This window comes from Uloborus diversus, chromosome 1 (assembly GCF_026930045.1).
Source record: "Uloborus diversus isolate 005 chromosome 1, Udiv.v.3.1, whole genome shotgun sequence".
NCBI lineage: Eukaryota > Metazoa > Arthropoda > Arachnida > Araneae > Uloboridae > Uloborus > Uloborus diversus.
In genome coordinates this window covers 182,628,943-182,654,546 of record NC_072731.1, presented here as the reverse complement: position 1 = coordinate 182,654,546, position 25,604 = coordinate 182,628,943, and the positions used below count along the sequence as shown (strand labels likewise).

At 34.4% G+C, this 25,604-nt stretch overlaps 1 protein-coding gene across 1 annotated transcript in view; it reads left to right on the top strand.

Annotated features, from left to right (window-relative positions):
• LOC129233889 (monocarboxylate transporter 12-like) overlaps positions 1–25,604 on the top strand; it is a 130,200-nt gene that overhangs the window by 95,415 nt on the left and 9,181 nt on the right. Inside the window, exons 2-3 of the mRNA XM_054867821.1 lie at positions 6,599–6,916; positions 16,800–16,943. Of these exons, the coding sequence (XP_054723796.1) occupies positions 6,599–6,916; positions 16,800–16,943 (462 nt within the window). The remainder of the gene's footprint in view (positions 1–6,598; positions 6,917–16,799; positions 16,944–25,604) is intronic.

Below are 25,604 nucleotides of genomic sequence, written 5' to 3'. Positions count from 1 at the left end.
TGTTCTGCTATCCAGTTGAGAAAATACCTCTCCCCCCATAGAAATTTACAGCTTACTTTATAACTTATTCAAATTTCAGAGACAAAAGAGGAAGAAATAAATTAAGAAGTCAATGAGCCCGTCCATCCTCTTTTTTAGGTCCTTCACTTATATAGATATAATAATAAACAGTATAAAATCTATCTAAAAAAAAGAATAAAATATTTGAAAAAAAAAAAAGCTTTGAAATTGCAATGTTTTGGATTTTCGTAAATATTTAAATCTTTGATTTCTGAAAAATCTCGACATAGTGAAGAAAAGTAAACGTAATTATCAAAATCAGCGCCTTAAAAATTAAAGAAAAAAATAAAAAGGGAAATCTATCACAGAGGAATAATTTTTTACAAAACTTCTTATGGGTGATATTTTTGAGCTGTCTTATACAGTAAAATAGGCTTGCTGATTTGAAAACTGTGGTTATTTTTCTTATACCACGTTAGGTTTTTTCACTACACCTTGTGGTGACATCATCATGACTTCTGAAGGAATTTTTCTTTTGGAAGAACTAGTCGCCAAGGTATTTTATTAGTCTCCTGGACTACCTGGTGCCCAGAATTTTTCGGAACTTGCTCAAAACTCTTATTACAAATATATTCTCTATTACGGTGCGAAGAACAATCCCACCTGTGCTTTCTACCTTGAAAATATTCAGCTGGCAAATGTGTCGTAACTAGTTTCATCACAGACGGCTTGTCGCGAGCCACCACCTCCCGAAAGAAATTTATTTTTAGCACACTAAAAATTTTTTCAAAAGAAAAGGTGACATCTTTTAGTGATTCTCCACTTGAAGACCTGTGCTGTTCCCGATACGATCGGAGAAGAACATTACGAACATCAAAACTTCGACGTTCTATTTTTAAACTCCGGAGGAAAATGACGTAAAAGACGTTTCTTATTCGCGGCAAAACATCTCTTAAAAACTCCCTCAAATCGAGGCATGATGCCAAAGTGTTTCTCGTCAAGTCTCGTAATGATTTTTTGTTTGGCGAGTATTTTCTCAATTCTTGACCTTGATCGCTGCGATTTTCTAGTAAACTTAGACGTTCGCTGATCGTTTGCAGACACGGAACACGTCTCTTACGAATCCATTTTTATGTTGCTAAGTGCCCAAGTCATAAAAGAATTTCAATGGACTGGGCTTTTAGGCTGTTAAAAAATTATGTTTCGTCTTTTGTTGTTTGAAAATAGCCAAATCCTCCGGTCTAAATGATTGACATCCTTCGTGTTAGATTTCCATGCAAGATTTGTCTATGGAAGTACTATTATAATTTTTAACTAAAAACTGAGTTTTTGAGACGTCATCATTGACGTGGCAGTAGGGGCACCCCGAAATTAATTTTTTGGGGAGGGCGAAAATTCTTAATTTATCATATGAAACTGCAAATTTTGCCGAATGAAAATCCAAATTCCGCCGAATGATGATAATTTTACCGAATAGAACTCGCAAGTTTTTGCCGAATTAAGATAATTTTGCCGAGCCGTCAGACAAAATTTGCCGAATAAGGAAATTTTTGGAAGCTCACAGTGACTTCTCGTGACCTCTCGTTGGGTTGACCCTGCGTGGCAATGGAGAAGATGGGCAAAAAAGTTATGGATCATGACTTAATCAAAGACGGAAGAATATTTTTGACCAAGCAAAAGGTAATTTTAGGTTAAAAATAAATCTGATATGCGTACAAATAAGTGACTTTTTCTAGTATTTCCAACTAAGGCTTCATCACATTGAATTTCAATTAAATTACATGTCGTGGTCAATTACCCAATTTTCAATTATCTGCCTTTGGAATAATAAATGAAGATTAATCATCTTTAGAGCTCTCATCAAAGGAAATTCACTTATTATTCCACTTCTATCAAGAGATTGACTTTTTTAGTTCCGTTGATTTCTTTCTTCGTGTTTGTTTTGCTTGTTCTTTATTGTTTTCATACTCTTAATTTTTTACAAAGAACCTTGACTTTTTTTGCACATTTTTTTTTCGCTGCTGGGTTTGAGTTAAAATCCATTACCACTTTGTTTACGAAATATGAGACATAACTGTTTTTATTCTCAGGCTGCATGTGTGCCTTTCTTCGTTGTTCCCTTTCTTACCTCAATTACAGTCTTTCATGCGAACTATCTTGAAGCTATCCGCTGCATCTTAAGTCAATTTAATGCTTATTTCTATTTTATTTGAGTTCGACTGCAGTTTCCCTCAACTACGTCAGTTTTAAACATTTTTCCAAGGGTATTTCATACCGACGTTACTACATTTTACGTCATGAACGTATTAATTTCCTATTTGTTTTGCAGTCAACTTTCATTCACTTTACGTTTGCAACCAATTAGATTATGTATTTCATTATGTCTTGAGGCAGGATTTAGTTTTGGCTATGCTCCTTGAACAAGGAATGTGACCTCATATTAGTGTTCAAAGGATGCACAGACCCTGAAAGATTGAGAATCCCTGGTGTGAACAATGCATGTAATTGTTACTTACCCAAATATATTTTCTTTTGTCTTATATATTTTTAATAATGTCCCTCATTTTGTGAAGTGGTCGTTTTAATCCCTGTACAGCTTAAAAACTTGAAGTGGAGAACCAAAACAGATCATTTTTGGACTCGAGGACCAATAGTTAGTCAAAAACTAGTCACAGATCGAAGTCAGCTAAATTCTCAGTGTTACCAAAAGCTATAACACATGACAATAGATTCAAAATTTTGTTGCCATGTGTAACTTATTACTCTAGAGTTATTAAAATAAATTTGAATGAGTTTGATTTTGTATTTCGTCAAATATATTGTTTCTTGAGGCAGTGTTTGGATTTCGCTATGCGCCCTGAACAGAAGAGCTAGATGGAAAACTAAATTTCCTAATATTCAAAGCATTATTGAAGTAAACATGTCCTAGTCTTTTTTGTTGACAAGTTACTGCAATATATTTTTCTCCCTGTTCTTGCAACTCGGTCTGAGTTCAGAAGCGAATCAACAACCTTGGGAGACTGAAAACACGATGTTTTCTCCAAATCCTTGGAGCAGTGCCGAGGGGAAGCGGTCATGTTTTGCTCTGCTTGTCAAAATCGAGAGAACTTTATTACTAGGAACAGTGGCTGACCCTTGTCTGCTTTCAAAAATACCGAATAAATGGAGGAGAACTTGATGTTTGGCTAGGGAAATGATGAAATTTTATGTCGCTTGAAAGAGAAGACAATGCATGAAATTTTAAATCTCTCTAGGAGAGTTTTGAAAATATGTTGTTTCTAAAATGTTAAATAACTTTTAATCATTTTGTAATTAATTCTTCTTATCATTTATGTTTTTGAAATAAAAACATCATTTTCTCTTCAAAATTGCACTTAAAAAAATAAATCATCATATGTTTTTCTTCAAATTGCTATCAACCTTAATTACAAGGGAGCCCATATAGGGGGGCTTGCCCCTAGAAATTAGAACTTCCTTGCTTTAAGTACTTTTTTCTGTAAAAGCAATTCTTCTCCAGCCATTAATGAATAAGAAATTTAAAATGTCAAATTTTAATGACTCTAATCTGTCCTGAAATATGCTTCCATGGGAAAAAATATCCTGCTAAAACATGGTTAAAATATCTGAGCCCCCCTTACAATTTTGCATGTGGGCGCCCATGCTTAATTATGTACACAAAATGTTGATTTTGATGGTGTTACGGTGGTTTGTCAAAATTTCAATCAAGTCAGCTGTTGGATGGCGTTGGAAAATCACTCCACATCTCTCACCAAAACCGAGAAGGTCTTGTTACCATTCAAGGGAGAAGTGGAGGAGTTGTCTTCAGTTGTCTCTCTAAGACAGATTGGCCGGTGTCTGAAAAAATATTTCCTCCTTTATTTTTCGCTATGAAATGAAATGCATTACAAAAATTCTCTTTAGGCTTTTATTTTTTTTTACCATGGCTAACTTATATTGTGAACCTGGATCAGATTGAAAACGTTCTTGCAAATTTGAGATGACATGCTCTTTTTGACGATTAAAAAAGTAATAATCATACAAAAGGTTTCTTTTTACTACACTTTTTTTTGAGCAATCACGATTGCTTATTGATCTCACTTATCAGTTTTGAATTCCTATGATTTTATTCCCCCCCCCCCCGCCTCGCTCTGCAGCACCACCGTCGGTTAGCCGCCTCACGATGCTGCTCCTCTAGCGAAAACCGTCTCCAGGTTGCGTCACTTACTTGCCTACACATACACCTACACACACAAACACATACACACATGCATACATACAGACACCTACACGTACACACACACAAACAAATAAGCACAACTACCTACACATACCCCCCACACAAACACACAACTACCCCCCCCCCCCCACAAACATGCCTACACACATACACATACCCCCAGACACAAAAAAACATACCCCCCCCCCCCCCCCCCACACTCGTGATTGCGAAAAACATAATTTGAATTCAAGATGTCAAAGTTCAAATTATTTTTTTTTAAAAATATGATTTAGTTAGTATTTTATTTGTGTTTGAAAACAATTGAGACGCCTGTAAAATTAGTTCTGCCGTGTGAAGGGAACGCGCTGTATTTGCAGAAATAAGGTTTTCAGATATTGGAAGAAACTCATTTCGGATTCCGTAAAAACAATAGGGAAATGTGGAAATTTTACGTTTTTTTCGTGTTTTATTTTCAGCGGAAACCAAATGAGCAAGCTTGTACAAAAAAGCAAAAGTACAATAGATGACAAAAATGCAAAGAAATGAAAAAATTGCAGATACTGCGCTTTATTTTCCCAGGGTCGAATTGTCCTTCATATCTCCATTTCCTGCTTTTAATTCATATTTTGAAAAAGATGTTGTTTGCGTTCGGTTATAGTTTGAAGTAAAACAACGGAAGAATATGTAATTTAAAGTGAAAATTACATGAAATGTTCCGGTGTTATAAGACCAGCCGCATCATTTTATTTGTATATAATTAATAAAAAGAGTTCCTTGTAATTTTGAAAAACGCATGAACTTTCGCTCTATTTGTAACTGAATAAGTTATTCCGTTCTGTGTATTGTGATTGGAGTTGCTCCGTAGTTTATCTCCTAACGCTTCCGTAAACATTTATCCATAAAATACACCGCCAGCTCAGTCATTTCCAGCCGAGGACTGCAGTTTCGTGCTTATTAGCACACGAAACTGCAGTCCTCGGCTGGAAATGACTGAGCTGGCGGTGTATTGCATGTATTTTTGCTTTAGCCCAGGCTAATGGGCGGTAATTTACTGAATTTATCCATACTGTTCAAAATTCAAAGACGGATCTTGTGCATGATGGCCGACTGTATTTTTCAAAGAAGCGTACAATGGCAGACAAATAAATAAATAAATAAATAAAAAATACTGCGTTACTCTCGAAACCATGAAAAATGTTGAAAAATAATATTTTTGTGCGGGAGTTTTATGCCATGATGGAGCTGTTGCGATAAAATAAAGTAGCGGCATTAATTCCAATAACAGTGTGTTAGGATTAATAAACTATTTACTCTTAATAATTTCGAAAAATTAAAAAAGTTTGAAAATGCAATAAATATCAGAAAACGTTCAAAAAGCAATAGATGCACAAATTTTGTACCTCATGTACATTTAGGAGCGTGCATGGGGGGGGGGAGGGAGAAAGGACGCCTGTTGTCCTGGGTTCCGAGCCCGAAATGTTTTAAATGAGGGATGAAATATATGTGGAGACGTAGGGGTAAACAATATAGAGGAACGTAGGGGGAAACAACCCCGTAAAAGTCATTTGTGACGGGCCCCAAAGTTTCTGTGCACGTCCCTGTGTACCTTCTACATTACTCTCACTTTACAATAATCTCTGCAACACTGGTTGTGCATTGAATTGAGAAGGTTGCACTCAGGATCTCACTATTTTCTAAGGAATCAAAACTAACTTTTGAGTTTATTGTTCGAATGTATCGATTTTAGCATTTCAGATTTATATTTAACGAATTGCAATCATTTTTGCAATTAGAATTTACATGCTTTTGACCAATTAAAATCACTTTTCTTAATTCAAATTTACAAATATAACTGATTGAACTCATATTTCGTGAATCAAATTTACGAGTGTAACGGAAATCATTTTGCGTGATTTAAATATACAGATATAACTAATTGGAATCATCTTTCGCAAATCGATGTTCCAATTTGACTAATTGGAAATATTGTCCTTGATTCTTCTTCTTCGCTGGTGCTACAGCCTGTTGCAGGCCAAGACCGTCTCTTGAAGTCTTTCCCACCTAACCCTATCCCGTGCAATGGCCCTCCATCGGTTCACTCCTAGTACTTTTAAGTCCTTTTCCACCCCATTCAGCCGCATGACAGGGGGTCTCCCTCTTCGGCGTTTTCCTTCAATGTTGGAGAAGGTGACTCTTTTTGTGGGGAACGCATCTGCATATCGAAATATGTGGCCCAGCCACCTAATGCGTGACGTCTTTATAACCTTTAAGATGACTGTCCTTAATTATTGAACTCATTACATGACTAATTGAAATCATTTTGTGTAATTAGAATTAACAGATCTGGTTAATTATAATCTATTTTCTCGTTCTTTCCAGACAAGATCCTCCGGGACATGGAGGACCGCTTCTACTTCGTGTCCCCGTCCAGCTCGGTGCAGCAAAGTCTCTCGGAGGACCAGGAGGGCGAGGACGGCAACGACTGGGATCCAGAAGAGATCGCCCAGATTCCGGAGCCCCCCGACGGCGGCTTCGGGTGGGTGATCGTGGCGGCCTCTTTCCTCTGCAACCTCATCGTGGACGGGATCGCCTACACCTTCGGCATCTTCTTCATGGAATTCGTCCGGTACTACGACGTCCCGAAAGGGAAGGTGGCCTGGGTCGGCTCCTTGCTGTCCGGGTTTTACCTCAGTGTCGGTGAGTGCTTCACGAGTGACGCATTTGTAATCCATGCATTGCGCCAAATATCTAACAACAATCAAATCTTTTCGATCGTGCATTTACTTACTTGTACAAAGTAGACGAAGTATAGTTTTTCTGAAATTTTTTTAACTCACATTCCAACATAAATTCCATTTTAATTACCTCTGAATGCATTTTGACTAGCTTTTTCGACACATCTGCACCGGGGTCAATTACGAACCAGAACGTCATTCCGGTACTGATTTACTGGAAAAATAAATTCCCTTTTCACTTTGAGGTGCTCAAGACTCAGGGTTCAATTACCTTCCATTGGCTTTCTGGTACTGGCAAAATCAACGAACTCGCCCCTGATCTGTTCATACATACCGTAGCCCCTTGCATTTGTTGTTGGGTCCCCTTTGCTATTTCGTGCCACAGGACTTATGCATAAAGATTTATTGGGTAGTTCTAAGCTAAATGTTTCGGCCCAATAGGATAGTATTATGGAATAAATAAAAAAATGGCACGATGAGCTACTGTTAGGTATTTTTTTTTTTATAAAACATCATTAGACTTAGAAGAGGAAAAATGTCATCAATGGTTTTTTCCATATGAGCTCGACTACTCGACTATTCAAGTCCTTTAAACTTTGCATATAGTCGTTTAAACTACCACAAGCGCCAGAGTTTAGCTGTTGGTTAGCCTTCAAATACGAATTGTGTACGTGTTTGTCAAAAGCATTTTTTTAACCATTGAGTTGTTCCATATTTATTGGCAGCAAGCGATATAGGCAACTTCCAGCAGATCATTATGACTGGCGGAGTAGTTATGTGAACCAACTAACACCCCTACAACATGAAGTGGAACAGTCCCCATAGTGTATAATTGAGAGCCGGCTCATTGCCAACATTTTAGAACATGATGGAACAACGGGACGTGGATCTGCGTGAATCACGTCTTGGCCATTCGGCGGCTGCAACAATCGCCAAAGTCAGCAAAATACGAGGTGTGGAACGATAAGTCAACGGACATTCCGTAGATTTCTTACCAAATTTCGTACCAGCGATTTGGAGATTTACCATTAACCTATAGTCGGTCGTTTCATGCGGTGTGATGGGGAATGTTTACGATAAAAAGTCGAGACTCAACTAACGTCAAAGGTACGGCAACTCGAATGCAGGATAGCTCTTTGTAGCGCCGCAGACAATCTCCCGACATTGGCGACAATGCACATTAGGAAAAACTTTGAAACATGAGTATCACATCAAGTACCGAAAGTGCAACGGCAATAGCTCCTAGAGATATGCAAATAGCTACAAATACGCAAGGTTAGTGACCCATTCCTACACCGTATCCTCACTGTGGATGAAAAATGGGTATGGTACGACCATCGCATATGCAAGGCGCAGAAACTGCACAAAAGAAACTCCTGAAGCAGATTCCCAAACTAAACCACCATCCACAGAAGATTCTCATCTCCATTTGGTGGACTTCCAGGACCCATTAAGAGTTCCTCTCGAGGGTCAAAACAATTGATTCAGAAATCATCAATTGGATGAATGCCACAGGAAACTTCTCGTAAAACAACTTGCGCTTGTCAATAGTTCCTATCTTATACTCTTGCAAGATGAATCAAAGCTTCATATCTTAATTGGTGTGGCCGGCAAAAGATCTAGGAACTAGGAATAAGAGCTTCTGCCATATTACATTATTCTCCGGACTTAGGTCCGATATTATATGTTTCGGCAGTTGGACAGGTTTGTGAGGGACAAACAGTTCCTGAATCAGGTTGCCGTAATTCAGGGAGTTCGGGATTTCTTCGACCAATGTGATGCGGGTCAATTTCTGCCACAGTGGCATTTTTACTCAGAACTAGTTGGAAAAGTGTATTTTTGCCAATGGTGAATACATTGCTGAATAAAATACATTACTTTAGCTTTGATGAATGCTTTCCTTTGTTTTCCGATTTTCGCCCATTATATGAAATAGCCCAATATTTTTCATTATTTTAATTCCGTAAATAGGTGGAACGGCTTATTTCGACAGAGTAATACATCAATACTATCAAGAATAATATTGAATTGCATATATTGCGTTGAGTTTATTAATAGCTTGTAAACAAGTCGCATTAGTTAAAAAAAATCAATATTAAATGCTATCCGCGCGTATTTGAAATCATTCTAGTTTAGTTTCTTTAACCGTTAATTAAAAGTTATTTGAGAAAGTTTATGTGTTTCTGCCTGATGCGCCGCTCCTGAAATATTGTTTTGCGCTAAGTTTAAACCTCGTTTATTTCCGAAATGGTGAGAGAGGATAGGGGTTGAGAGGGTGATCAAAATTTGGCTCCTACAAAGTTCTCCAACAAAAAAAGAAAAACAGAGCTTCAATTTTCTTTTTGGACAAAGATCTCTGTTACCACTCTCTGTTAAATATTACACAAGTTTTGATTGATATGATATAAAAATTCCAACTTTGAAGTCTCCTACAAAGAATTTTAATACGCGTTTTATAAAACTTTACGAATTATTGAAAAGGAAGAACATAAAGTTGGAAAATGATCAAGTTTTTTTTTTCTTCTTCTGACTTCGTAATGTTCCAAATTTGTTTTCTTCATATATCAAATTGACTATTAGCCAATATTTCGAACAGATTTTCATTCCATGTGATGTACAAACATTCTCAAAAATTCAGGAAACGTATTTTTGGTGGAAAGTTATAAAGAATATTTTCTTTTCTGTTGCTGGTTGTTTCTAACAAGTTCGAACAAGGTTTCAAGTTCGAAACAAGGATTAAAATTCTTCATTTACGACAAATCTTTCATGAAACATGAGCCTGTATATATTGTGCTTTTACCAATATCCCCTCTCCCACACATACATTACTTGTTTAAAATGTGTTTCCTCATAATCTAAACACTATCAAATTTCTGATCTAACAAAATAATAATAATAATAATAAGTAAATAAATAAAATAATATTCAATCTAGAAATTTCTTTAGTTGCTACATCGCCCCTTTTCATAGGACGTTTTGCGTGGAACTATCCCGTAGCTTTTGCTCGTAGTTGAAGAAAAAAAAAGCACCGATTCAGATCTTTAGAAAGATTAAAACGTTAAAGGTATGTTTGCTTTGAACTTTTAACTATCGAATTTTGAGAAATTTTCGAAAAAAAAAAAAGTTTTATAGAAAAACTTCAAAAAGTTAAATTAAAATGACTGCTTCAAAAATTGAAGTTATTTTGTGATTTTGTAAATTTTTTGATTAAAATATTTTTCTTTCTTTTAAAAAAACTGTAAAAATAGTTTTTTCACAATTTTTCATTGTTTACCTTTGAGTGCAAGGACATTACTTTCATCCTAGAAAAGTATATTCCATTGCTAAACCTTTAGTTGGCAATTCGGCGTGCCATGTGGGCTTACTCTTTCTTGAATACCATTTTTGCGCATCTTTCTCTCCTCTCTCTCTCTTTCTACGAGTACGTGTCTTTTCGCTATTGAACTTTTTTGCATTTTATTAGCATTTGATTTTCATTTACGCTGTTAAAAGATTATAAAAGAAAGCATTTATTTGAGATTCCTTTTGAAGTTAACGGCACTGTTGTTTATCAATTTTATTATTTATATTAACGTTCTAATTAATATTTTTACTTTTTGTACGAAATAAAGGAAATATTGCTTTCACACAAAATTTAATCATCCCTGAATTAATGTTGACTAGTTTTTTTTTCCATGTCCGTCAAACAAATGGGCAGCCAAAATATTCATTTTGACCATCCCCAAATCTTCTTTGACGATTTTGTCGTGAAGTCTGTACGTATGTTTGTGTGTATTTGTGTATGTCGCATAACTCAAAACAGTAAATAGTAGAAGGATGAAATTATGGACTCTGCAGAACGGGTAGATGTGCGCATTCTTTGTGGTTGCAATCGAATTTCCAAAAAATATTCCACTTTTTTCTTTTTTTTAAGGGGGGGGGGATTAATGTTGATCTTTAAGTTGTTTTGCCTATCAAAATATTTCTTAAGACATCGGTCAACCCATCTCTTATACAAATATTTTGCGCCGGTTGGCAAGTGTTGGCGACAAAATTCGTATTATACGCGTTTAAAAATGTTTTAGTCACTTGCATTTCCGTTTTCAGCTTTAATTAACGGATGTTTTTGTGGAAGTCATACCTTTTTTTGTTACCGCAATAAAGGTAAGATGTTTACTTAAAACATAAATAATGTGAGAAATTCATACTGAAGTAATGTCATAAACTTATGGTGATTTGGTTATTACCAATCAGTTTCTTATTTCCAATCGGAATTTGATTCACACACTCTGTCTCTAACTTTTATCAATGTTAAGTCTACGAGAAAAATAATTTTGTTTTTTATTAATAATATTCTTCAATCTATTTCTTGAAACAAAAAACTAAAACATGTTTACAATCTCTGCAATTTTCACAATTCGGTGTTAAAATTAATACTCCGATCAAGTGTTATTTATTAGTCGAGACTCCATAGAAAATGTTTCAACCTTCTGGATGTTTCCATCGTCAATCTCTGTAAAATAGTCTTTCCTGCATCGGTTTGCAGCAAACTGGTGGTTGTAAGTCAAGTCCTAAATCGCAGGTTGAGAATTAGCGACACGTCCGCCATCTTGGGGCTAAACGCCGCTTTCTTCCTATGTTTGCTATGATGAACTAACCTGTTTTGCTTCTTGATTGTAAATTAACATGGAGTTTATACGAAACCAGAATCAAAGAAACAAAGCACGCTACTTTATCATAATAGACACGGGAAGAAAGCGGCGTTTTAGCTCCAAGATGGCGAACCTAATATTAAAATGCTCTTCTTCTATCTATAAGGCATTTTTATACTGTTTTTGCATTCATTTATGTTTTTTATTCAATTACTAGTGGTACCCGCACGGCTTTGCCCGTAGTTGAAAATTAAAAGGTCATTCGGTTCGCCTGTATATTTACAAATAATGGATGACGAATTTCTCGCCAATTGACTATGTTTATTCGCTTTCCTATTCCACGTCATGATAATTTCGTAATTTACTTGTCAATCTTGTGATAATTTTTCTCCGGAAAGCGTTCTTAAAATTAAAATAGAAAAAGAACAAAATCGAATTTTCAAAAAATCGTATCGAGGTGCACACCTCCATGCTACAAACTAACTTTGTGCCAAATTTCATGAAAATCGGCCGAACGGTCTAGGCGCTATGCGCGTCACAGACATCCTACAGACATCCAGACATCCTCCGGACAGAGAGACTTTCAGCTTTATTATTAGTAAAGAAGATTATTGAAATTTCAAATTTCCGACGTTAACGAAAACTTTTTTTTTTTTTTTTAAATTTGAAACTGCTATTTCATGCATTTAGGGGAATGTGAGATAACGTAAAGTGATGGTAAAATATTTTTACAGTTTGCAGCGACATCTATCTGGCAATAGTTAAACTAGGTTCTAAAACACATAGTTGATGTCAGTTAAAAATGAATAGTTTATCTGTGTCCTTTTTTCCTTAAGATCAAGGAAAAAAGAATACAAATAATTTTCAAAATTTTATAACATACTGCAATATTTTGTAGTTTATCAAAAACATTTTTTGTTAGTGTAAAATAATAACTTTTGTAATCAACGTTTTAGGTATTGATTGAGACTGATATCCGGTTAACATTAAACATTTTTAATTTTGAATGTTTAATACAATTTGTCAAGAGCACCCGAGGCAAAGTGAAATAGTTCCTTTCGTTTACTTCTTCATTCATTTAATAACTCACGAACGTGTTCATTCATTAAATAACTCACGAACGTGTTCATTCATTAATTACTTTTCATTCCTCCACTTATTAATTCACTTTTTTTCTAATGCATTCGTTTATTTCTTATTAATTCACTATCCCATTTATTCATTTATTATGACAGGTATTCCTGTCGGATCTTTTGTAAATTTTGTTTCCACAATTTGTTGCTTTCTTTTTGAATTCATTCAATCAAATCAAACCGGTGCCTTATTTTGAATGTTTGCTAGATAGTATGAAGTCTAAAAAAATTTTCTTTTCTTTTTTTTTTTTAAACTTATTTTTATGATAGTTTTCTTTTAATAACCGAATCAAAAAGTGAAAATGCGTTTCCTTGATAAGATTGCTTTTTGCCAATTCCTGTATGATTAAAATCATTCTTTGTCACTTTTAAGTAATTTTAATTTTAGCAGACAATTAATGACGTACATTAAAAAGAATTTTAAAATTTTTTGTTGACTTTTTTATTTAAATCTCGCTCTTGTATTAAGTGACATTATTGTTATTAATCAGTTTAATTAATTAACTTTTGGATAGTTTTTATTTGATTTTCTTTATGTAACTGTATAATTTCTATTATTTAAAAACAAATTATTTTACTTGAAACAGCTTATTTATTGTAAGTAGCTGCTTTGATGCAGTAACTCTAAGAATCATGTCAAAGGTGGTGCCATTAAGGATATTGCTGGTGAATTATTTTGCCGTGGGAAGGTATAGCGCAGTATCTGCAGAAATGAAGTTTTAGGATATTCAGGGATCCCCCCCCCCTAAGAGCAAGGGTGCACCCCCCCCTAAATATCGCGGAACCTCCTCCCCCCAAAAAAAGTGAAAATGCCCCTCATTCCCCCTTAAAAATTTCAACGACGCAGTCTGCGCCATGACCCCTCCCCCCCTTAGTGGACACTCCTGGGATATTTGAAAAATTGCATTTTGGATTCCATACTAACAACAGGGAATGTTGGAATTTGACGTTTGAGCTAGCTCGTACAAAAAAGCTCAAGTGCAATAGATGACAAAAATGCAAAAATGCAAAAAAATTTTTTTTTTTTTTTGCAGTTACTGCGCTTTACCTTCCCCCAACAGGATTCATTAAGTAAATCAAAGTTCGCTTCCAGGAATCGAATAAGTTTATCTCTGTTATCGTAACTAAAAATTACTTAAAACGAATTCACTTTAATTAGTACGTTCAGCTTTGGAATTAAAACTTGGACTCCTTTTACGCTTTTGGTAGGATAATTTTATTGTGTTAGTTTTTAGTCCTTTAGGCGTTATTTAAAAATACTTTTAATGCTATTTTTTTTACCAAATTAGCTTCAGTGGATAATCAAAACTTTGTTCAGAGCTCAAGTTCATTCAAACAAATTTGATGAAGAGCATGATTTCCTTCCCTAATTGAAGTTTATTACTGAATAATTTGTTTATTTAAATGATTCAAGCTATTTTTCACTAGCTTTCTGAAAAGAAAATTTGACTAATTGCGTCTCAAGGTCAAAGGGTGTGACTTCCTGATGTAAATAAGAGAGCACATTCATTGGAACAAGTTTCAGAAAGCTGAGCCAAGATTAATTATTTCCTCTGACGAATGAACGTCTTTTCATTATCGGGGTTCTTGTTGCTGCTTTCTGAGCTAAATTAAGCAATACGCCCTGTGAAAAACTGCGATATAAGCAATAAACAAGAGTTTACGTAAATGAATAAGAATCCATATTTTTCATACCTGTGTTTAAAATGGGAAGTTTCAAATCATATTTTTGAGCAATCACGATTGCTAATTGTTTTATTTGACCGTCCTTGATATTTGGTTCCTTTTTCAACCCCACCTTCCTCTGCAGGCGCGACTCCTCCCGGTAGCCGCTGCTCCTGTTCAGTGGTGTCCATGTCCTACACACACGCATACTCATACACACTCACACACATCCACACACGCGCCTTTACACACATAAACACACGCCAACGTGCCTACATACAAGTCTCCCACACACACAAGCCTACACATACACAACTATGCACACGTAATCGCCCAAGAGGAGGGACAGGAACCGTTTCTAGAAACAAGCGAGTGGGGCAGTAACCAATGAGTAGGCTCGTGATTGCGAAAAGCATAATTTGAATTCAAAATTTCAGAATTCAAATTAATTTGTAAAATTCAAAAGGTTTTTTTTTTTTTCAAATTTAATAGCAGACAGAGAAGAATAAAAGATCGATGGACCTACGTTGTTTTGTCTTGTGCAAGTTAGGCTGGTAATTTGGGGTTCATTTTTCCAAGTGTACCGTAATTTGGTATGAAGTTCGACTACCACAGTACACACGTGCCGTACCGTAAAGACTCATTTATAGGGTAGGCAACCATTCACAGCACGACAGATTCACACAAATAAAGGACAAGGACAGGAGAGGGAAAGTACATCCATGCTCCAGCCTGGGTTCGAAACCGGGACCTCATCATCGCATTCAGACTTCTTTGACCACTAGACAAGGTGGCAGGCTGATGCACCTATATTTTTACTTCCTTTTACAAAAAAGGAAGTATTTTATTCGCGAAAAAAATTTCACTCAAAAATCGGCCTTGATTTCCATTTTGCTCACCCCCGAATGAATGTTGAATTTATTTTTCAACCCGACCACACGTGGATATATGCCTAGGAACGTACAGACACCCGAAATATCCATTTTGACGATCCCAGAGTTAATTACAACGAGTTTTCTTGTGACGTCTGTATGTACGTATGTATGTGCGTATGTGTGTATGTATGTCGCAGAACTCAAGAACGGAATGTCGTTGAAATTTGGTACTTAGACTCCTAGTGGGGTCTAGCTGTGCACCTCCCTTTTTGGTTGCATTCGGATGCTCCCAAGGGGGTCTTTTGCCCCTTTTTGGGGGGAAATCATTGTTAATTTCGATGTAAACTCAAGTGGTGTTATAATTTAGCGGACACTTGGCGATATATCGCCAGTCTTTTAGTCGCCAAGTTTTGTCGCCAACTTGGCGAAAAATCTGACGATTTTTTTTTAATTTTTAAATTTGGTTTTAATTTGGTTACTGTTGGTGATATTACACAACTATCAATTTTAGTATTCAATAGTTTACTTAGAGAGTAAACTATTAAATCACATTAAAACTGCCAATAATGAGAAAATGACATTAAATTGGAGTAAAAGGAAGTCATGTGATGCACACATCAGTTCGTTTAGAAAGAGAAAAAACATTAGTTTTGAGAAAATGGGTGAAGGTTTTGGGTTTTTGAATTATTTATTTTTTTTCCGGTTTCTCCTGTCACGACCGAGCGCAGGGAAATTTTTAATATTTCAAGAGTTTATTTTCTCATGCTGCAGAAGGAAAAATAAATTTCAAAATTATTTTAATTTTGCTTGAATTTTCTGCGAAATCCGTTGTTTTAGGATTAACGTAAATACGGATTGTTGAAAAAACAAATTTCATAGTATTTACTTAAATGTGGTTACTATAACTCAATACTAAGATGCTATCACATCGGTTGATGTTACACCGAAATAAATTACTACGTCGTAGACAGATTTCTATCATAAACTAAATTTGGTAAAAATCTGGCATTCATTGATAAATAAACACAGATTTAATAATACTTATTCGAAATATTTTTTGTATTTACACAAAGCACTAGCAACATCTGTATACCAAAATTCTAGAGTACATTACATATTTGCTTTACGCCAAACAGCTCTACATTAAAAAAAAAAGTAAAATCAGTTTTACCAAAAAGATACGAACTCAAGGATAAACCCAATCTTATGTTCGTACTTCACGCCAGTTCCAATTTTTCTTTTTCCTTGAGCTGTCCAAGAAGACACTAACTCTCTCAAGGTGAGATCTTATCTTACCAGTTCCGAAAAGCAACACCAGAAGTGCCAATCTCTCCAAGAACGAGAACCGTCCCCTGAAAAAGCAACCCTTCAAAAAAAACCCTCAAAATTTTCAATGGCGAGTCTGTGCCATGGGCACCCCTGTCAGCACTTATATTCACTTAATGTCTAAGAAATACAACGATGCAAATTAAATAGTTTGTCACTAGCTGTATATTATAATTGAGTTCTGTTTTTGCTTTTTTTTTTTTTTTTTTACGCAGGTCCCATAGTGAGTGCTCTGACGAATCGATTTGGGTGTCGAGTGGTTACTATAGCTGGCAGTCTTGTTTCGTGTACAGCCTTCGTTCTGAGTACCATGGCTCCATCCATTGACGTCCTCATGATCACTTACGGTGTCATGGGCGGTAAGTCAGATGAAGACATACGAACTTTTAAAAATCTTTTAGATATTTATATGAAAGTAAAATTGCTTCGCACATTCTAGAGATTATCTTTTTTTAATTCATCTAATCGTCTCTCGAGTTTTCTCTTGTCTTTTTCTTTTTAACTATGTGTTCGAGTCTTTGACAATTTTTCCTCCTATACTAGATTTTTGTATTTCGAATGCTCCTAAAGTCCAGAAAATATTTTCAAGCTTCAGAAGAGGTTTTTGAATGTTTTGCAATGTCGGTTGATATTTTTGAATCTTTTGAGAACCTCTTTGGACTGAAATTCAAATTGCTTATGAATTTCAGAGAATATTTTCAGGTGCCGGTATTTTTGGAAGCATGTTTAATTTTTCAAATATGTTTTCGAGTTATGAATAACAAACTGAGGACACTTTTGACTTTTAGATTGTATTTAAAACGCTGGAAATCAGGCCCGATATTTCGAATTTTTTCATGGATGAGGGGGCAAAGATTACATACTAAATTCAATTTTTGCCAAAACAACGTAAAACCCCACCTACGCATGCTTGCTGTAAATAATTTTCCAAAGCCTTATTGTCATTAGTTATCCTTTCAACGTCATTTAGGGGGACAATTGACCACCTAAATGATGGGCCCGTTGAACATATTCTCTCGTTTCAATTTCATAAAACAAAATAATGTAAAAAGATGAAATTGAATGTTAAAAGAAGAAACGACATTTAAAAGCTCTTGTTATGCAATTTAGTATCAAAGCGCACATTAGTATTACGCTTTTAAAATATCTTCAGCAAAGATTGCTATAGAGTTTTTTTCATATATATATATTTTTCAAAGTGTAAAAATACTCCTTGACATTTTTAGAGGAGTGTAATTCATTTTGGAAGAGGGTCATTCCACGAAAATGTCAAATTGTAGGCCAAAATTTCTAACTCAATCAATATTAGTGTGTTATACACCATTTTAGAGATAACATTCTGAATTTTCGAATGTGGTAAAAGGTTTTTCAAGATGGATGCCGTGCGTAGAGTAATTACTGTTTGAAGATCTTCAACACTAACAGGTAAATTTTCACTAAAAAGCATTCAAGAAACGCTACCTGTAATTTTTTAAGCATACATTTCATGTAAGTAATTATTTCTTATTATATTTTTAGATTTCAGTTTCTTTAGTTTCTTTCTTTCAATTTCTATTTTTTTCTCGTTGAGCCTAATTTGAATTCTATGTTGAATGGCATATTTTCCCTTGCACACTTTTTATTGGACTACAAAAGGAAAATTTTTGCTTTATTCTTTTCCCAAGAGATACCTAGAATTTATTTAAAATGTTAAATTTTTATTAAATTATTCAAACAATTACTTATCAACGTGACGAACGTAACAAATTTATTGTGGCTAACGTAATCGCCTGAAACAAACACTGCATCTCTCGAACTATGATAAAACTATCGAACTATAATAAAACTATAATAACTAAATTTTCACTATAAAGCATTCTAGAAACGCTACCTGTAATTTTTTAAGCATACATTTGATGTAAGTAATTATTTCTTCAGTCATTGCTTATAATTTTAGATTTCAATTTCTTTAATTTCTTTCTTTCAATTTCTATTTTTTTCTCGTTGAGCCTAATTTGAATTCTATGTTGAATGACCTATATTTCCTTGCACACTTTTTATAGGACTATAAAAGAAAATTTTTTACTTTATTCTTTTCCCAAGAGATACCTAGAATTCATTTAAAATGTTAAATTTTTATTAAATTATTCAAACAATTAGTTATCAACGTGACGAACGTAACAAATTTATTGTGGCTAACGTAATCGCCTGAAACAAACACTGCATCTTTCGAACGTTTAGTTCAGAAAAAAATGAATGAAATGTAAAATTTTAAATAATAAATTGAATTTTAATAGTTTTTGAATGTCGCTATAATATTTTTTAATTTTCGCAACAATTAACTCGATTTTTTAAGACATATTTGTAGAATTTTCTTGAGTTGGACTGAATGGAAAAAACGCGGCTCGAAAAAAGAAAAAAAAAGTTAAAGCAGAGCTAGAATGGCAGGTAAACAAAAAGAAAATGAAAGGAAAAAAGTAGCAGAGTGTATGCGAATACTACGGCAAAAAAATCAAGAAATAAATAAATGAATTCTTTTTTACATTTTAAACTGTCATTTCTCTCACGTCAAGCTCTTGTTCTTTCTGCTTCTGACTTAGGCATATTTACAAGATCTTTGTATATTTTAATGAAGGAAATAGATTATAAACATTAAGAAAACTAAAAATTACTCAATTCACTTTCTAACTGTTGCCAAAAACAGTAAAAAATAATAGTAATGATAAATAATAAAAGTGAACAAACTAAATTCAAGGCTAAACCTTAGCGATGTGGATTACGCTATTAAACTGATAACTTGACTTGAATCAAAGAAATCCTCGAAACATGTATTTTTTGAAACGTTTAAAGTGACCAAAATCCACAAATATATGCTTACTTAAACCTTGAAACTATATTAAGTTTATTAAAAAAACTAAATATACAAATACTATTACTTTTCATTATTTGTGGCAACAATTAAAAAAACAACTACGTCACTTCCGTGACACAAAAAATGGGAATCAGAAATTCAAAGCCCTCGCATAAAAAGTTTCACTTCAAAACAGAAGAGAAAAAATAAATTTTGCAAAAAGCCAATAAAAAACCATTTATTTCATCCATGGTGAAAATTTGTTGATTGAAGTGTTAATTTTAAGACAAAGTATTAGTGCTTACTTATCAATTAATATTTGGAACGGTCTAAAAAACTGAACAAGTCTATTTCTAATCTGGACTTAGTAACCGTGACGAACGCAACTTCAGAGTCACGTTCCTCACGGTTACGTTCGGCATACGTCATATTTTGAAGATATATTCATTTCTGTCACGATGTAAGAAAAAATAATAGTTTAAAAAACTAAAAAAACACGCTTTCGTAGCAAAATGAACTAAAAAGTGAAAAATAATCTTTGGATGATAGTAGTTGACCAATCACTTAATTTTAATGTAATACAAAAAAACCGTGGGGTGCTGTCTATTTACATTTTTGCATGGACAACAAATGGAAGAAATTCAAGACAACTGATAAGAAGCCCCGCGCGCTTTTTTGTATTACATTAAAATTAAGTGATTGATCAACTACTATCATCCAAAGATTATTTTTCACTTTTTAGCTCATTTTGCTACGAAAGCGTGTTTTTTTAGTTTTTTAAACTATTATTTTATTTTCTTCTTTTTAGTTTAACTTGTTTTATAAAAAAATAACGATGTATGTGTGCGGAAATCATATCTACATTATTTTGAAAATTTGAGATGCATTTGAATAAAACTTTTGTTCAACAATGGTCTAATCAGCAATGAATTTCCAATTGAAGGCTCACCTAAATTTTGGCATGAAATTAGTTAAAAACAATTATATTTCATGTTTATTACCTTGGAACATTGGAACAAATTTTGTCTGATGCAGAAAAATTAAAGGTTTTTGTAGATATTTTTAAATAATTTTTGCGACCATTTTTTAATGTATTTTTTAAAATTTTTCCTTTTTCACATTGTTGGATTTATGCCAAAATATTGATTAAAATTGGAGGAAACTAACAATTAAAAGAGTCAATTAATTAATTTGGTTATAGAATATTGCATTGTCTTCGGGTCTGAGGTCACGTGCCAAATTTCAAAAGAATCCGATCGCAGGAATTGGGTGAAATTTGAGCTGCAAGATTCCGTTACAAGATACATACATACATACAGGTGAAGCTAATAAAAGCGTATTAAAAATGAGTATTATTCTGCATGAAAAATGAAGTTGAGGAATGAAAATAATGCATTGTATTATTTTTACAATAAAATCTACCAAAACTTTAGAGAAAAGGAGAGCTGAATTTCATGTTGCAAATATGTTACGTTCGTCACACTATATTAATTCAGTTTCAAAAACCAATTTATGTCATTACTGTGTTTTATTGCATGAATATTGCACAGAAGTTTTACTCTTTTGCAAAATTCCGCAAATCCACAAGTAAATGATTGTTTGAAGTTTAAAACTCATATTATGCAACGAAACAGATTCTTTGAAGGTTACGTTTGTCACTATGGAATGACCCAAGAGTGAAATAGACGAAAACAGTAAGGATGAAATATAAGATGGCAGGAAAAGAAAATAAGTGTACTATTTTGATGTCTGATTTTTTGAGTTAAAAAAAATCAATATTTTAAAAATTCAAATTCACCTTTTTTCGCGATGCTCAGTATTTATTTAATATACAAAACGCTAAAATATACTTGACTAAAATTTTAAGGTGTGTTTTCGATTTTCAGTGCGTGAAATACGCTTGCAAGTACGTTAAAACTACTAGCTCTATGTGTAAAGCATAAAATTGAAACGTTTCTTCATGAACCGCTGACATAACTGCATATTTATTCGAAACTGAGAGCAAGTATTCCTTAAACAGGCCAAAACGCGAAAATTGGACAAAAAATGTAGTTTCCATGACAACGAAACAAAATAATTCATTGAATTTAGACATCACCCGACAGAGCCTGCAGCTAGTGTATTTCGGAGTCCTCCCAGTTGATGTTTCGATCCAAATCTATGACGTCATCTTTCATTCCCTGGGCACTTGACGCACATCAGAGATATGACCAGAAAATAAGATAGAAAGAGAGAGAGAGAGATGGATTTAAAAGTTTTTGATTATTGGAAGCCATGCTTTTAGCCTGAAAGTTTCTCTTGCTCACATTTTGAAGTACATTATTAGTTGAAAGGTTTTGTTAAGTTCAATTAAGTAAATAGTCGGTTTAAACGTACCTTCTGAAGAAATTAGCAACGAATAAATTGCAAATTTTTAATTTAAAAATTGTTCTACATGACACATTGGTGTCTATCATTCAAATTGTTGTTTCTCTGAAATTCGTAATGAAGAATTTCACTGAAATTTTATTTTTAAAGGAATGAATAGATATAGAATAAAATCTAAAGATAAGGATTTCTCAAAATGGGTGCCAGAGCGAGGTGCCTAAATAAAAAAACTGCCTAACTCAGGGTTTCTCAAACTTTTACGAATGACGGCTAATGCTATTAAAACTTCACAAATTTGAAAATATAGAAAATATAGAATTTTTTCACGACACCCTAGTCCATCTCTATTATTTAGATAAGAGCGTTAAGTAGCAGGCTACTCTAAGTTTCAAAACCGAAAGTCTTTCTCCTTGAAATTGAAATGGTCCAGTTTTTCCAAATTCATCACATGACTCATAACCAAGTGAAAAATTAAGTTCAAATTCTTTCTCCGCAAATTTAGCAAAAAAAGTTTTTTCGTCTTAATAGGAGCATAGGCCCTAATAAGGAAGAAGCTGGGCAAAGATTAATTCCCACAAAAACGCCAAAAAGTACTACCAAACGAAAATGAATTGAAAGAGTCTTTAATATCAACATACACTCAAACCTGTTTTTGTGGGATTCTTTTTTCTTTTTGTGCGGTGCATGAAAATTTCAATCAGATTGGTACAGTGGCGGATACAGGGTGGGATCATGCCCCCCCCCCCCCAAAAAAAAAAAAAAACCGCGAACGTATTTGAATGTTTGCTTGAAAAAATAAAAAAACTTGATCGAAACCAATGAAAAAGATTTTTTTGGGGGGCATTAAATGAAGGGGTGGATGCAAGGATGGGGTTGGGGGGGGGGGGTTCATGTAGGTCGCGACCTCCCCCCCCCCCGGAATCTGCGAAATGTTTTTGCAATCGTTATAAGTAGGCTTGCTACACGTCCCGGTTTGATCGGGCAGTCAAATGTTTTCATATAAAATCCCGGTGTCTCGGCCAGTTTACTCCACGTCCCGGAAAAAGATTAATTTGATTACAGATGGGCAAGGAATTTTAAATATAATTAATTGTGAAAGTTTATTTAGGATAATTACTTTGTCATTTGAAACATTGACCGAAAAAAATAATGGATTAGCTTGTGAGGATTTTCACGAGAATAAAACCAAAATATTGTTTTAATTTTTATTCCTCATTCAAAGTGTTTCTTCTGACTAAAGCAGCTTATAAACATTAGCAGAGCATAGATCATAGAAGGAATAAAATATTCAAACATCTGCTTGTGTCAAACATTATTACCCCTGGTTTAGATTCATAATTAGTAACCCATTTATCCATACCATACCAATGAAAATGAACTATTCTCTAAAAACCAGTTAGGGATATGTACCCTTTTGAATACTGGTGACACTGGGGGGGGGGGGGGTAGAATACCGGTGTCCCGGTTGAACATTTCAGAAATCTGGCAAGCCTGGGTATAAAGGTTCATTATATTTGAGTAGTGAAAATGACTGCTTGAAAAAAAAAAAAAAAAAAAAAAAAAAAAAACGGAACCATAAGAAAAAGGAATTTTTTTTTGTGGCATAACATGTCATTTGCTACTGATATATAGCTTTGCTTGAGATAGTCTTTCTACGGCGCTGTTTTCAGGCGCCAGTAAACTGAAGTAACGAAGAAATGTCTGTCGCCAGATCGCTTTTTATGTAACAACTGTAATGAACGATAGAAATATTTCTAAAGCTGTATGGCATAGCTTCAATTGATAAAACATTTGATTGTGTAATTATTTTTTATGTGAAGTCTCTGTAAGTTATTATTCCTTTCTGTTGTGATTTTTGGACAGTTTCGTTTTTGCTCGTGCTGAGTTTATTTGTAAATGTGCTGTGAATAGTTAATTAGTTTAAATCAGTGTTTTGGATTTTGTGTCGTGCAAGAAATGTAAAATTTTAGCTTCATGTTGGCGCGAAACCTCCTTATACGAGGGTTTCAGTGTGTTAGCTCCTTGTATTAGACGGAATCTGTGCTGAAAAAACCCACGTTTCGTTAGAAAAGGACTACCTATAACAAAAACAATGAAGTTTTCGGGGGACAAAATATTGTTGTCTTTTTTTTTTTTTTGCAAAGTTAAAAAAAAAAAAAACTGATGAACCCAAAACCGACGGAAACATATCCCGAGTTCCTGTATCAGACTCAGACTGCGACGTACTCGTCCGCCTCCGATTTTTCTACAACCGAAAAGAATCAGTCGGTGAGTATTGATCAATGTCTGAATTAAATTCATAAAATATTTTATTTTTAATTAGATTTTCGCCGCATTTTTAAGTGAAGTTTTAATAGCATTTTTCTGTATACAAGATAGATGTGACATAATTAGATATATGAATGAAATGAACCTTCTTTACGGAGATATCAGTACATAAAATATAAAAAAGAGCAGAGAGCGTTGTAAGACGCTATTATCGTAATATTTATTTTATTATAATTAATGTGCAATAACTTTTTAGTTACGTTAGTTGTTAATGTTTAATCACAACTTTAATGCCAAACAATCCTTCACTTCAGGCCCAGACCTATAACTTTCGGGTTCCACTACAAATATCAACAAACCCTACTGCGTTTTTTCAACTCGTATCTGAGATGCCCATTTTATTCAAAGTCGCTATGTATATTTGAACAGGATTAAAAAAAATTTCGGCACAAACTCAAAGTTCACCGTAAGAACAGGAAATATCATACTATCCCTTCACGGCTTTTACAAGGTGAATCCCAGAGGTCAAACGAAGTGATTTACTTAAATTATTATTATTTTAATTAAATATAACTTAAGTTTAAGAAAATTGCCTTACGTGAGACTACATAATCTATGGTTGCCGTTTCCGAAAATTTAGGGCTGACAACATATTCTAAAACCTAAAACATTATTTTAAAAAAAACTTTAAAAATGGTTATTTCAATAATTTTTGTATACAATTTTAAAATTTTTACGGGGGGGGGGATGTTTTCAAAATTTTTGAAAATTTCAGAGTGTCTTCAAAAAATTGTACTTGAGTTCACTCTTACCCTTGGCTATGACCCCCCCCCCCCTGCCCTTATTCGGAATAACTGACAATTCGTTATTTTCTGTTGTCGCTTATGGGCACAATTCGTGCAAATATCAGCAGCATATGCAGCATATATTCATATCCTCCACCCGATACTCCGGTATCATATTATAAGGACACTGGAGTGCTAAGAAGGCCAACCACGACCTTAACGGTTAACAATCTACCTTTCTTGGTTGTCAAATCTGTCTTTCTTGGTTGAAAAAAGGACGGTACTCAGCGACATTTATCTTTGTGAATTCATCAACTACATAAATTAGGGTACAAGAACAATAAGCAACTTCTTTTAGCAAAATAAGATACAGTAGTTTCTACATAACTTAATACCTTTTGCTACACTTTTGCCCGATTATTAAAAACTGCTTGTTGATAACACTTTATCATAAATTAAGCTGTCTGATGAAGTTGAAGTCATGATCCAGCGAATTTTTACTGTGCCATATCAAAAAAAGAGGGGGGGGGGAGGCTTATTGGTTTATGTGACCTTTTTTGGCAAATCCACTTAACAAAATACTATATTGATAACATGGACACTTTACGGCACTCCTCGCCTCTTGCTACGACCCGCAGTTTGAGAACCCCTGGCCTAGCTGAAAGATTAGAGAAGATTGAGAATGATAGATGAGAGATAAATGACTTCTTTCCACTTGGTTTCCTAAATTTCTTGACTCAACATTTAGTAGTTTTTTCTCCGGGGATTTG